Genomic DNA, 14,287 nt, shown 5'->3' on the forward strand with positions numbered 1-14,287 from the left:
TGTGTGTGTGTGTGTGTGTGTGTGTGTGTGTGTGTGTGTGTGTGTGTGTGTGTGTGTGTGTGTACATGCGATAAGCAACGTGCGAGTGTGTGCCGCTACCCAGAATACAATCTGCTAGATATTGCTCACGGAGAGGTCGAGGCAGCGGAGCATAAGACTGCAGTCACTTCGTGTTCAGTCAAGGCAGCGCGGGACACCTGTGCCATCGCCGCCGCCGCCGCCGCGTCTCCGCACGGCGATCCGGTGGCAGCGCCGCAGGCCTGACTTAATGGAAACTGGCAGTTGGATGAACCGACGGGCAAACACCAGAGCCGGCCGGCCAACAGCGCAAAAGCCTGCACAACGAGTACGCGGACAACGGACGTTTATCTCTGCCTGGCAAAAGAAGTGAAATGTGCTTCGATCAGGAAGGCGTGTGGCGCCGCATTGTGTAATAATGGAGCAAAAGTTAATGAATGCAGTTTATAACAAACCTGGATGCAAGTTGTAATAACCTCCTACATCTTGCAGCAGCGATTACAAAATGTGGGCGTTCCACTTTTGTTTTGTTTTTTAAGAAAATGTCATAAATTGGTGCATTATGTAATAAATGTTGCCCTTTAGCCATATACATGGTTTTATGTTTAATAATGAGGAAAACATAAGGTAATGTGAACGAAGGGATCGAAATCAGACCAGATTGTTATTACCACTCAGTGTATTTAATCATTTTACTCGCATTTTCTAATAACTGTTGCAATTTGTAAGAAATTACAAAATGCAGCAAAGTTTATTATAAAGTGAGTTCAAGGGTTTTATTACAAAATGCGGCGTTATCACATAAGGAGTAGAAGAATTATGACATTAATACACATTACAGCACTTCATCGTGCAACATTACAACTTTATCTTTTGAGTTAATTCTAATGGTGTCAAACACAAGTTCTTCTCAAGTGGGCCGGATCTCTAACGTAGCGCCATCATAACCTTTAACAATAAACTTCAAAAGTTTTTCTTTGTTGTACACAATCACTCCAGAAAATGAATATAAACTCAACATAAGTACGATATAAACGAAACCTTCGCGTGCAAAATACAGTGAAACGTCACAATAACTCCCGTAGCTGTTGCATTATGGGTGTTTTTACAGAACGGCTTAGAAACTAATTCTACCAGCTTTCATGGCAGAATGACGACATCTGATCAAAGTTACACGGTCGATCCGGAAAAGGCTGAGACGGGCGCATGAGTTTAGACGTCCGGTTTTAAGAAGCGACAGTATTTCTCTGCCAGCGGAGGTGATTTGAAAGGGAACATGTGATGAGATGATCTTGTATTTCATGCATACCAAAAAGGACAAAGCCCTACAGTCAGGGTAAGGCCCACGATGAAGGAATACAACTCCAGGTTAGACTAGAACTACTGCAGGTGACCTGAGTCCGATGCAGAGCCGCCAATGTGGCTGCGGACTCTCTTCCTTCTAACGGGACGTTTTCACACCAGAGAGGCTGAAACCAACGTCACATCTCCCGGGGAGCAGAGCAACACGACGCCTTCCAGTGGAAATGAAAAACTTTCATTGCATTGTTGGATTCCATTTATATTACCATGATGCTTGGAGCCAAAACACAACTTTTTCAAAATGTTCCAACTCCGTCTCCAAGGAAACGGATAAAACAAGCCTTTTCTTTACCATTTTAATTTATATATATATATATATATATATATATATATAATGGACGATAAGAACAATGTTTGCCTCCAGGATGTCATGGTGTCCAGTCCACATTGTTTTCAAAATGTTGGTGTGTAAACTTCTGAAACGAAAAAAACCCACAAAAACCACGTGTTTTCACTTGAAGCGTTGTCCTGTAAACGAGGTTTAGGATCTTTGTCCATAATAATCGTCCCCATACCTGGACTGACGCCCCAGAAGTGAAGACAGTCTGTCCTCTCTCTCCCTGGCTTGTTTCAGGTTTTAAAAAGTGTGTTGCTCCAACCAGCCAATCAGAAATCAAACCCTATATAGTGTCATCGGGGGTTTAGCCAATCCCAATCAAGGTAGGCCCTCCCTTTGACTCCTCCCACAATTAGGCAGCTCTGCTCAGGCACATGGCACCACGAGAGGAAGTACTTCCTCCTCTTCCCAAGATGAGCATGTGTGGGCGGAGCCAGTCCAGCTCACACAGACGTACTGAATGTAGCTCCTATGATCCAATATTCAAATGGAGGAAAATCAAGGAGGAGCTAGAAACTTAGAATACTGAAGGTTCCCGGACCAATGAGATCATGTTTAAGTGTTTAACACTGGATAATATGACGCCTTTAACATCTAATCTAGAAGTACCGAACAATCCCATTTTCATTTCCGTCTGCTGAGAAGATTTGATGACTCAGCAACATTTCCCCAACAATCTCCAACACAGAGCTTCTATCTGCTCCATTATTTGCGCCTCTCCAGGTTTGCATCTCCTCCACAAGTAGTGATTACACAATCAGTGAGGTTATTTTCAAACCACTTACTGGCTGGAGTTGAAGCTCGTGCCCTGCGACAAGAGGAAACGGTAAATACTCAAATCCGTGGTCGTCATTATGTCCCTGAACCAAAACAATAGGAGACAAGGTCTCATGCTGTGCTGCCGTAATGAAATTACCTCCATCCCCACATTGGTTTGGGCTCCACCTGGAGAATCGGGGGTTTTAATGGGCGTCCGCTGCCGACGCCCCCGTCGCTCGTAAAACAGTCCCGACGACTTCTGGAAGTACGCGTGTAAAAGTGAAGTGCTGTTGTCTCGTGCTGCACGTCGCTGCGAGACGGACGCCATCACACAGCGAGATCTCCTCGTTTCCATTTAATAGATGGCCTCAGGTTTATTACCTCCACGGAATTTGGACGGAAAAAAGAAGTGACAGTGGGGAAGCAGGGAAACGACGACGTGACGGGACGTGAAGGTAAAAGCAGAATTCTGCCTTTGACTGTTTAAGAACGTTGCATTGCAGCCTGATGCAACACAACACACAATGCAATGACATTTAAAACTTCTGCCAAATTACTAAAACGTTTTCCGGTAAACTTCCATCGGGAGTTAAGCTGGGGAATTTTCGGAAATATGCATTCTAATCAATGATGTTTTGTCGCCGTATCGATGCAGAAATTGGTCGGAAATTCAGAGAAACAATTCATTTCAACACACCAAAACATTTAAATGTGACATATGCAAGTCAAATATTAGTTATATGTCAAATGTATTGAATATATTAACACATAATATCATTAAAACTCATCCACAGGCTCAAATGTGCTGAAGAAAGGAAACAGATATTCTGGACTCGCATGAAATCTGTTTCTTTTTACTCAAGATTATACTTTATGTAACTTCCCTTTTAAGAGCCAAACTTTAATTTAGTAAATTCCTCATTTATTCCCATAAATTTCCATGGAAAGTTCCCAACTTTAAAAGTTCCTGGAATTCTGCAACCCCGGTCGCGTTCTGTAAAAGCTTCACCTTTTCAGAGACGACAAGAAGGTTGGAGGTTTCGTCCGCCGATACTGAAGTTACTGGAAACAGACGCTAAATGTTGAGACGTCGTTAGTTAGACGTACTTTAGGTAAATTCATCACCGCATCTAACTTCAACCTTAAAACGCCATCAGAAAGTATCGAATGTCCAAAACATTCCAACTTTCTTCAGGTTTCCTCAATTCCCGACTCAACAACGACCACACGCAGGAAGAATAAAGGTTTTCCGTTTAGTTCTTCTTTTTTTTTAATCCACATAATCCATAAATGCGCCCGTCCTTGCAGCTCTTGTATGACACATAAATTCCAACGTGCCTTTCTTTCCAGCACCGCTGTTAACCACAGAGCTCTTCCCGCCTGCAGCCAATGTTCAGGGTTTTTTGCCCATGTTGAGTAAAATGAAGCTGATGCGTGCAGTTCTTCAGCTGCATCCCGGCTCTTTTATTTATTTGGGAGGGAAATGTGCCGTCTAAACATCCGAACGGCAAAAACAAAAGGGAAACGCTCCGAGTTGGGTCAAAGTTCAGGCAGCAAAGTGACAAAAAAAAAAAACGCAGCAGTTACTGATGTTTCCACTGGGAATACACATCTTTTTATTTATTTTTTTCCTGGACGAAGCTTCATGTTGACGCGATGTTTCGTTATCAGGTCCGATCTGGCTGCCAAAACAAGGCTCACAACAGCACAGCCGGTTCGTCAACAGATCTGGATAAACGGCCGAAAACCTGCTTTTCCCTGTTCAAAGTCACAGTCCTCAAATCAACGTGCTTCTTGACGGATGCCCCCCCCCCCCCCGCACACCAGAGCAGGTTACCGCGGCGACTGGCATGACCAGCAGCGTGTACAGTTGTCAGATGCCATCAGCTCAGCCGGGTCCAGACGTCGGGCCATGCCCAGCCGTACGCACTAACCGCCGTCTCTGGAGGCGGTGGTGCCGGGTGTATTTTTAGACGGCGCCACCTTGTAAGTGCAGCCCGGTCGCATCACATCTGTGTAGTTTGAGCGCGGCTCCCTTCCCGTCCGGCCCGAGGTCAAACTGTGGAACCGGCGCCGACTCGCCGTCGAAGCGACGCCCGCTTCAGAGTTAAAATCAGAAGGAAAGACGTTTTATTTCCAAGCATTAAATAGGAAGGTGTGGTGTTATCCTCCACCTCCACTCCATCTGAAATAACGGCAACAGATTGCCTGAGGAAAGGTCGTCCGCGGGGTTACCGAGGCTGAAGGGACGACCTCATTCAGAGAACCGCATTGAAATCCAGCGGCGCATCGATACCGACACCGGGGAGTCCAGCGAGGTCCGAAAGACAGTCGGGAGTCTTCAAACTCCCGAGGACGTGAGCGTCCCTCCGTCGCCTAATTCTCTCCAGTAAAACGCCGAGTGACACTGAAGTCGTGGACACGGTGACACACGGCAGATCAGGAGAGTCTCAGAGGAGAGCTGAGGAAACTGGAAATAGAAACCATCGTTTGTATCCGCCCAGCCGGGGAGACAGCAGCTCCCTCCCTCTCAGGGCTTCAGGAAGAAAATGGTGTTTTGGGCGTCCAACCAAAAATGATGGGTGTCCAAAATGTATTCGGTCGAAGGGGGTGGGGGGGGGGGTGGGGGGGTGGGTGGGGGGGGGGGGGGGGGGGGGTTTGCTCCTTAAGAGTAATATATTTCCTTTTCTCGTTTCATTCTGGAAGTGAAAAATAAGATAGAACATCGGCCCATAGAATTAACACCACCTGTGTGGATTCTGAAGATAGAATTCCTCATCATCTTGGAAAAGGAAATTCCTCCTCTCTGCTTTTGAACGCATCAGGGCGAGTCAGAGAATCACGAACCAATCAGAGGCCGCCTTTCGAAAGGCGTAAACCACATGGTGTCGACTGACCAATCACGTTGCTCGTTACTGGGTGCAATACAAACAGGAAGTCAGTTGTGTACGCCAGCCGATAATTCTGGGCATTAATGAATTCAGGCAAAATTAGACGGTGACAAATAGTGACGGATGTTAAAACATACTCGAGAAGCTTTCAGCAACACGGACGATGTTTTTTCAGCCGTCGTTTCTGAAAACTGACCGTCTAAAATGTCGGCTGGACGGCTCGCCGCCTGAAACCACGCCCCCTGTCCTCCGGCAGACATTAACCCCCAAAGGTTGGTGTCACTCGGAGGAGTCGTCCTATCAGCTCCAGGTTCCTTCCCTCCTCGCCCCTCACAGAGGTTCGGTCTCGAGCCCACGACTCGGAGTGAGTTCCCGTCCCGCCGAGCGCCGTGTGCCTATTAGTTGATGCGCGAAATGCAAATGGGAGACGGGAGCCGGTGTCTCGGCGGGCAGATTTGACGGTTGCTTTCCCGGCGGATGGCGTCTCATTACGAGGAATCCAGCCGCTGTCAACAGTCTGCACGACCTGGAACGTTGTGGACAGACTGTTCAGCCGTGATGGATGACTTTTCTTTTTTTCCCCAGCCCCTTCTGCAGTCACAACTAAATCTGATGCATTTCACACGATTTCACCCAAACATGTAAGACAGCCTGGAGGGAAGAATCGGCCTTCAAGTTGACTTCCCCAGAAGGTTCGAGAATTGAAATGAGCGTCACTCTCCTGTCTCCTGTCCATAAACCCGTCGCTCTCCTCGGCCGAGAAACTCTATCCTCGAGCATGTAAAACACGAAGGATCAATCAACGTGCATTTATAAAGCTTACCTCCACAATAAAATAACATCCCGCGGCAAATGCAAAACATCATGATTTATTGAGCGGGCTTCCACTCGACTTTACGGTCATTGACCTAATCCTATTAGTCCAGTCTTCCCCTGCGCGTCCCATTTATTTGTCCAGAACAATGTGGCCAACACGTCCACATAAAACTGCTTCGGAGGGACGGTTTGGATTATACGAGGCGGAGCGGCACGGTGGTGAAACGGTGAGCTGAGAGGAGGGTTAACGCGCCCTGCACAAAGGGCTGCAGGAAATACTGCAAAGTTAACAACATCAACGATCACAATCACTGTGCAAACCAGCAGGGAACGAGCGCACGAGCGCACACCCACCCACCCACCCACCCAACCCACCCACACACCCACACACACACACCCACGGGGAGAACATGCAAACTACACACAGCAAAGCCCCCGCTTGGATTTGAACCACAGCGCCACCTTGTGGCCATTGTTACATGTCCAAACTTATTTATCTAAAATTAAAACTTTTAAAAGGAATAAACTGCTGTTGAATATGTTTTACATGTAGTATTGGGAAAATAACCCATAAGTTTTGATTACAACACAACGGAGGAGGCCAGAGACTGAATGTGACGTCCAAAATCAACATGAACAAACATTATTCGTTTCACCGTTTCAATCATTTATTATTAGACGTGAATCTAAAACGGGAAGAAAGTCTGAAAATACTTTCGTCCAACTTTGACCGTGTAAGGCGTCGGTTCTCAAAGTGAGGCAGCAAAACTGGCGTCCCTCAATGAATCCCGGTTGTTAGTTTTAATCCAACTGCTGCTGTGAGAGGATGAATCTCTGTTTGGTGGTCTTTGGCGAAATCTACAGGTAGCTCGGTCTGGGGATAAGCTGTAATTACAGGTGTGGCCTTTAGGGGTGCTGTGATTCACCAAATGCACCAAAAACACAGAAGAAGAGAAAATAGAACTATAGAAGTCAGACTCCTGCTCATAAACTTTTATATAACTCAGGAAACGGTGTGTTTACATGAAACGGCGTTCTCGTGTGGACGGGCCCCGAGACCGACTGTTTGTTCTAAACAGGTTTTTACATATATTCTGAAATCCACTGCACACAGGACTGTTATACCCCAAACTGACTGTAGAGGGCAGAAAACCCCTGGAGTTTGTGTGCGTTACAAGGTTTCTCAAGGTTTCTCAAGGTTTCTCAAGCATTGCAGATTTCGCCTCATGTATTAATCAAAATGTGTTTATTGCACATTACTGAAAGCAACAAACCAATAAATGTAAATAGTAGAAATGCAACCTGGACATTGAAATGATTACAAATGGGATTTTTTTTTTTTGTCTGTTTTTCCATTTTCTTTTCTTCTTTCCTCAGTTATGTTCCTAAATCGGCTCTCAGCCATCAAAACTTTGAGAACCTCTGATTTATAGTATTTTAGCTGGGGGGAGTGTTTTTCTGAAACAAATTCACTTTTTCTACACTTCATTTTTATCATTTTATTACGATTATATATATTTTTTTAATGGTTTTATTGAGATTATTATATCATAATTTCTTTTTTTTTTTATTATTTTTATCATTTTATTTTGAAATGCTAAACTTTTCTTGAATACAAACGATGCCGTTTGACTTGGCACGTTGTTAAATGGGACCTGAAGTTCTCCTCTACGGGAGGGCCGACCCCTCAGGCCTCAAACCAATTCATCTCTGCTCACAAAAGAAAAAAACCTGGAAAATCTGACGACCGCTTCACTCTCTGACTATTTACAGTCGCTCTGCACTACTTCCGTGGGGTGAGACGACCCGGGCGACGGCAGACGGAGTCGTCATACATCCAAACTAAACACCCTCCCCGTGTTCCTCAACAGAGAGATAATGGAAGAAACGCCGCTGAATCCGAGTGTCGTTGCTTATCGCCGCTATCCCACGAGGTTTCACAGCTCGAGATAAAAACAGAACGCTGACAGGAGGAAGACTACAACACTCTTAGAGATTGCATTTATAAAAAAAAAAAAAAAAAAAACCTGCATCAAAGGAAGCATCACAAAGGAGATATTTTGTGGTGCGATGAAGGGAGGAAAAATGAGGATAAGAGGAACCAAACGTAGGAATAATGAGAGGCTGAGATGACAGAAAGGCACCGGAGTGATTATGTGGAGCAGGAAATAGTGACGGTGAAGAGGAAGGGAAAGAATCAACGTACGGAAAGGATGAGAGGGAGAGAGAGGGAGAACAGAGAAGATAAATAAAGAGGATATTATGGAAAGAAAATACTGGAAAATAAAGAGAAACCGTAAAGTGACAAAAATAGAAAAAATACTATAATAATATTTATGAGTTATATTAAACCGTGTTTTCTGGCTAATTTATTGCAAAGTCGGCAAATTTGGTTGTTCTAGTCACAAAGCTATAACAGTTGGTCAATACAGGAGCAGGGAAATAAAATGTTAAAACTGGAGCTTTGGTTTCAGGACCCGGCGCTGAGTTAGGACTAAAATGTGAAGCACGATGAAAGAATTCCTGTATATTATGGCTTCATCATCGAGCACGCTCAGAACGGCCGTGTGTACGAGCTTTATATCCCGCGTCCGGAATGATGATGGGATTACGTAGGAAGTGGAGTAGGAGGGAGGTCAGGACGTCAAAGAAAGGAAATGAAAGTAAAGAAACAATGAAATGAAATAGAAACTTTTAAAAAAATTAAAGCGCCTTAATGAAACAGGAGAAGTTAATCTACATGAATATCTGAATCATTTGTACGTCCACCAACAAAATAAACTCAAGTTTTCCCTTCGTTCGGTAGAGAAATATACCCGAGTATCACATTTCTGAGCCTGAAAACCAGAGGCTCAGTTTGAACGTGTCAAAGAAGTTGAGTGGAGGAAGACGAGGAGCAGGAGGAAGCAACAAAATGAAATCATCCAGAAAACAAGAAGGAAGAAAACCAGAGAAAACCTCAGCAACTCCATCAGGAAGGAAGGAGGGAGGGAGGGAGGGAGGGAGGGAGGGAGGGAGGGAGGGAGGGAGGGAGGGAGGGAGGAAGGAAGGAAGGAAGGAAGGAAGGAAGGAAGGAAGGAAGGAAGGAAGGAAGGAAGGAAGGAAGGAAGGAAGGAGGGAGGGAGGGAGGGAGGGAGGGAGGGAGGGAGGGAGGGAGGGAGGGAGGAAGGAAGGAAGGAAGGAAGGAAGGAAGGAAGGAAGGAAGGAAGGAAGGAAGGAAGGAGAGGAGGAGAGGAGGAGAGAGAGAAAGAAAGGATGGGAGCATCCGAGGCCGGCGGACGGGGGAACGACAGACGAGGAGACGGGAAGAGAAAGAGACAGCGAGGCAGAGCGAGGCAGAGCGAGGCAGAGCGAGGTAGAGCGGGGCAGAGCGAGGCAGAGCGAGGCAGAGTGAGGCAGAGCGAGGCAGAGCGGGGCAGAGAGGGCAGAGTGAGGCAGAGCGGGGCAGAGCGAGACAGAGCGAGACAGAGCGGGGCAGAGCGGGGCAGAGCGAGGTAGAGCGGGGCAGAGCGAGGTAGAGCGGGGCAGAGCGAGACAGAGCGGGGCAGAGCAAGGCAGAGCGAGGCAGAGCGGGGCAGAGCGAGACAGAGCGAGACAGAGCGAGACAGAGCGAGACAGAGCGGGGCAGAGCGAGGCAGAGCAAGGCAGAGCGAGGCAGAGCGAGGCAGCGCAAGGTAGAGCGGGGCAGAGCGAGGCAGAGCGAGACAGAGCGGGGCAAAACGGCTCCCAAGGTGGAACTTTTTGAAACTGCTCTGTATCTGTCTTCGTGGAAAAGCTGTTACTTTGCACTGCGCACCACGGCCATGATAAATAGTTCTGCACATGCTCAGTAGAGACAATCAGAACAACGTTCCCTCCGTGGTGTCAGGACTCCAGATTCTCCTGGGACCTGGTACTTTTATTTTGACAGTCACCGTAATAACAATACAACTTGGTGGTCTGTCCACTAGAATGTCTGTTTACATTACAAAATAATAATATTGTTGAAAAACAGTCTAAAGGGAAACTTTGATCACTCATTTGATCCACTGAAGGTAAAAGCAGGCGTGATGTGGTATTGCACGTCCGTCATGAAGATCGTTTATGTTCCCGATCGATCAAAACACCAGCGGTTTACGCCGATTATGATGTGCGTGACCTGATTTATTACCTCTGAAAACACTGAAACTATCCAAGCACATCCGGCTCCACCCGTCACACTGAGGTTGGAATAAAGCCGACGGGCGTCTTTCCTGTTAAACCAACGCCTGCAGATACACGGTGCGAACTGGAACACAGCAGGAGCCGCATGCAGGAGCCTCGTCGTCGCCGTCACACGACAGGAAGTGAGATGTACTTAAACTTCAGCCCAACGTTTATCGACCGCGGAACAACGGGGGAGGGGGGGGGTGGGGGGGCATAATTGTGTCTGTCAAATACGTCATGTGGCTTCCAATTTACATGATAGGGAGACGGGGGTGGGGTATGGATGGACACACACACACACACACACACACACACACACACACACACACACACACACACACACACACACACTTTGTGTTTTACGAAACAGTGGCATCCGCTCCGTCTCCCGACAGAAGAGCCGTCACTCTCGCATTGTTCACTGGGCTCAGAATGCAGCTGTTTATCTGTCAGCTATTCTCACACACTGGGAGGGGGTGGGGGACCTGGGAGGGGGGGGGGGGGGGGGGGGCACGGGTGTCGGAAAAGCAAGAAAATCCATTAACGATGACGGCTTCCATGTGAGACCGGGACCAATGGACTGATGCGTGTGCGTTTGGCAGCCATTCCACTCACATTGTCTGTTCTGAGCTTCTTGGCGGGGCAGCCTCCGTCCGCAGGATGGAGCATGTAATACAGCCGCACTTTGTTGGCGTGTTTCCGACTCTGTGGGAGAGAGGAGAGAGGAACGAGGGTAAATCACTGGGCCAGGTCTACGAGAATCCAGAACCGTGACGTCCTCCGTGTAGAAATCCTTCAAGTCAATAAGAATGCTGCCGTGCAAGGGATCAAACATGCCGTGTGAAGAAGGAGAAGGAGAAGAAGGGAGGAAGAGGAAGGGAGATGAGGAAGAGGAAGAAGGAAGAAGAAGAAAGAAGAAGAGGAAGATAAAAGGAGAAAGAAGAAGACGAACAAGAAAGGAGGAAGAGGACGAGCAAGAAGAGGAAGCAGAAAGGAGGAAGAAGAAGAGGAAGAAGAAGGAGAGAAGAAGAAAAAGAAGACGAGAGGAGCGGAAGAAGAAGGAGGAAGAAGATGGACGTTCTGAGTTTTTCTCACCAAAAAAAAGGTAGAAAAATGAATCTCGTGATGAAAAGTCAGACATTTATCAAAGTTATAACATCGGAGTGACTTTCAGGTTGCCACGGCAACGTTTTCAAGTTCTGGACGCCTGTTCTCAAGAAAACTGAAAATGTCCCTGCGGGAGACCCGCCTCTGCATTCATCCATTCACCTCCTCTCCCACGTCACCCTGGACTCCTCTGGGACGAACGAACCTGTGAGCCGAGGCTGAACTCGGCAACATCTCGTCCTCACTTCAAGACGTTTTTCGTCCTCGACCCACAAAGCAGAGCACATTTTTCAAAACGGCAATAAAAACTTTCCAGATGTGTTGACGTGCTGCAGGAGTGAGGATCCTGTTACCGCAGAGCATAACCACTGTCATCGTACACCAACTACACAGCGCTGACCGATCGCAGGTAATTCCGGATACTGCACGGCCGGGAGTTAATGTCGCAGAAATCATTATATTTATCTTATATTACTTTATTTGGACGGGACAGTGCATATTAATGAACTCTTCATGAGGGTTTCTGTAAATATGCCTAATAAATATCCGTCGTCCCACATAAAACCAGACAAGGTTACAAAGATATTGAAACAAAACGGTAAAACAGAGACAAAGATGACAAATTAATTCTTCTTAAAAGCCACAAAGTGCAAATATTAAAGTGTTACTCAGTAGTCTGACATTGGCAAAGTGCCTGTTTTTAAAAAATATATATATTTTAAAGTGCATGATTGTCCTAAAGATCACAAGCTTGGCGGAGTGTTCTGAGCGAAGTGGTGATATAGTATTACAGTTTCTGCAACCTCGACCAGATAAGACAATCTGACTTTCAAAATTTAATTTCACATTCGCCCCCTGGTGGTTGACCTGGTATTCGTAAGACTATTTCTGTGTATTTCTGGGGGGGGGGGGGGGGGGGGGGGGGGGGGTCGTATTGTATATTAGGTAAGCACTTTTAAATAATTTAAAATTCGTTGATATTCCTATAAAATTGCACAAAGATGTGACGACTGCGGCTTTTTAATAAAACTCCTTGGTGGTTTTTATTAAAATAGAGTTTTAAAAGGTTTTATAGCAAACCGGCAGGTTGTGAAGCAGAACGCCATGCAGTGGATTTAGAACCTTCAGGTGGACAATCAGAGGTCGTTTGAGAGAAATCTCACATTAACAGGATTTAAAAAAAACCAAAGTGAAGTTCATCAAGCGGAGTGAGACCGATGATTAGTGCTCAGCTCGTGGAGGGCAGACGTGAGGCTTCGCACCAGCAGCCTATCGATTAGCTCCCGGGTCAAGACACAACGGAGGAGGAAGTCTGGAGGTTCTGCTCCCCAACAAGATGCTGTGGGTGTAAAGGGAAGTGGGGGGGGACGAACGGGAGGACAACCTAAATAAAATTTTAAAAAAAACCACGTCAGCAAAACCGTGTGGGAATATAAAAACCTCCAGAGAGCGACTCGTGTGGACGGACGGACGCCCGGACGGACGCCCGGACGGACGCCCGGACGGACGCCCGGCGCCGTTGTTCTGTTCAGAGGAGACGTGAGCTTCTGGAACCACAAAGGAACGACAAGAACAAACTCATCCTCCCCGGGCGGAGAGAAGATCTATTCATCACGCCTGTCTGGCTCCCTGGCAGAGATACAGCAAGTCTGCAGCGTCTTCAAGACCAAGAAACAAATAACTAAATAAATAACTAAATAAATAAACAGGAAGGGCTTGATAAGTACATGGGCTGCGTTAAAGTTTCACCTATTAAAAAAAAGAACCTGGTTTAGTCTGATCACCTTTTCATCCAGATTTTGCAGCTCAAACAAACAAATGAAATTAAAAAAAAAAAGCCCTGCAGCCTCGTTCCGTCTGTATCTGTGGAACGTGAAGTGGTTCTATTCATATTGTATCTCGTCCTTCGAATGAAACAGCCTCAGAGTGTCTCCGGCTCGGTGTGAAGGCAGGAGGAAAGGAAAGGCGAAGCGTTTGAAATTGTAATTTTATGCCCAACTAACCGCTAAACTGTGAGAATAAAATAAACACAAGGACTTGTTCTTCACATAATCAGCGCTTGTGCCGTTCAGACCGTTTCTTCCTGGGAGAAAATGACAGGAGGTTTTTATTGGCGTATTTCTGCAGAGCTTGATCATCGTCCAGACGGTGGATCTGAGCTGCCGCTTCTTTTCCTTACATCTTCTTCTTATTTGGAGCTTCTGCCGTCCTTGTTGGTGCTTCCAAGCTCACCAAGTTTCTTCATTGTTTTGACTAAAAATATAGAAATGTGAAAATTGTGAAAGCATGTTAAGTCATTTTTCCTGGCAGGACGTTTCTCACAACAAATTAAAACCGATTCTGCTTCAATGAGACACAGAATGTCTTCCAATATGTTTCAAGTGAAAACGCATCGTTTCTATTTTTCTTTCTTTCCTTCTCCTCTTCCATTCAATTTAATCATGTGTTTTTCTTTTCCTTGGATTTCATGAAGCTCGTTCTATCGCCCCTTTCTTCTTCTTTGAGTTTATTTCATGTGGGCACAACAACAAAACAAAAGAATAAAATAAAAACACAAACAAACAAAACAGAGCAACAAACAAAGTAATAACTAAATAACTAAATAAATAATGGCCGACATATCGGAAAAGGAGGAGGAAGAAGCAAAGCTTTTTTTACCGTTTCCCCTTATTCACCTCAACCAAGACTCATTTGTACCCCTGCGTACATATTTAAATATTAAAATATAATAAAATATTCTCTAAATTGTGCATCAGTCCACTTTGGATATATTTTTGAATAAAGACTCAAATCGTGTTGCAGCAGGATCAAA

At 45.9% G+C, this 14,287-nt stretch overlaps 1 protein-coding gene across 1 annotated transcript in view; it reads right to left on the bottom strand.

Moving 5' to 3' along the window:
* zmat4a (zinc finger, matrin-type 4a) overlaps positions 1 to 14,287 on the bottom strand; it is a 155,039-nt gene that overhangs the window by 76,554 nt on the left and 64,198 nt on the right. Inside the window, exon 3 of the mRNA XM_080468117.1 lies at positions 10,984 to 11,073. Coding sequence (XP_080324243.1) covers positions 10,984 to 11,073 — 90 coding nt within the window. The remainder of the gene's footprint in view (positions 1 to 10,983; positions 11,074 to 14,287) is intronic.

This window comes from Lipophrys pholis (genome assembly GCF_963383615.2).
Source record: "Lipophrys pholis genome assembly, chromosome: 7".
Lineage (NCBI taxonomy): Eukaryota > Metazoa > Chordata > Actinopteri > Blenniiformes > Blenniidae > Lipophrys > Lipophrys pholis.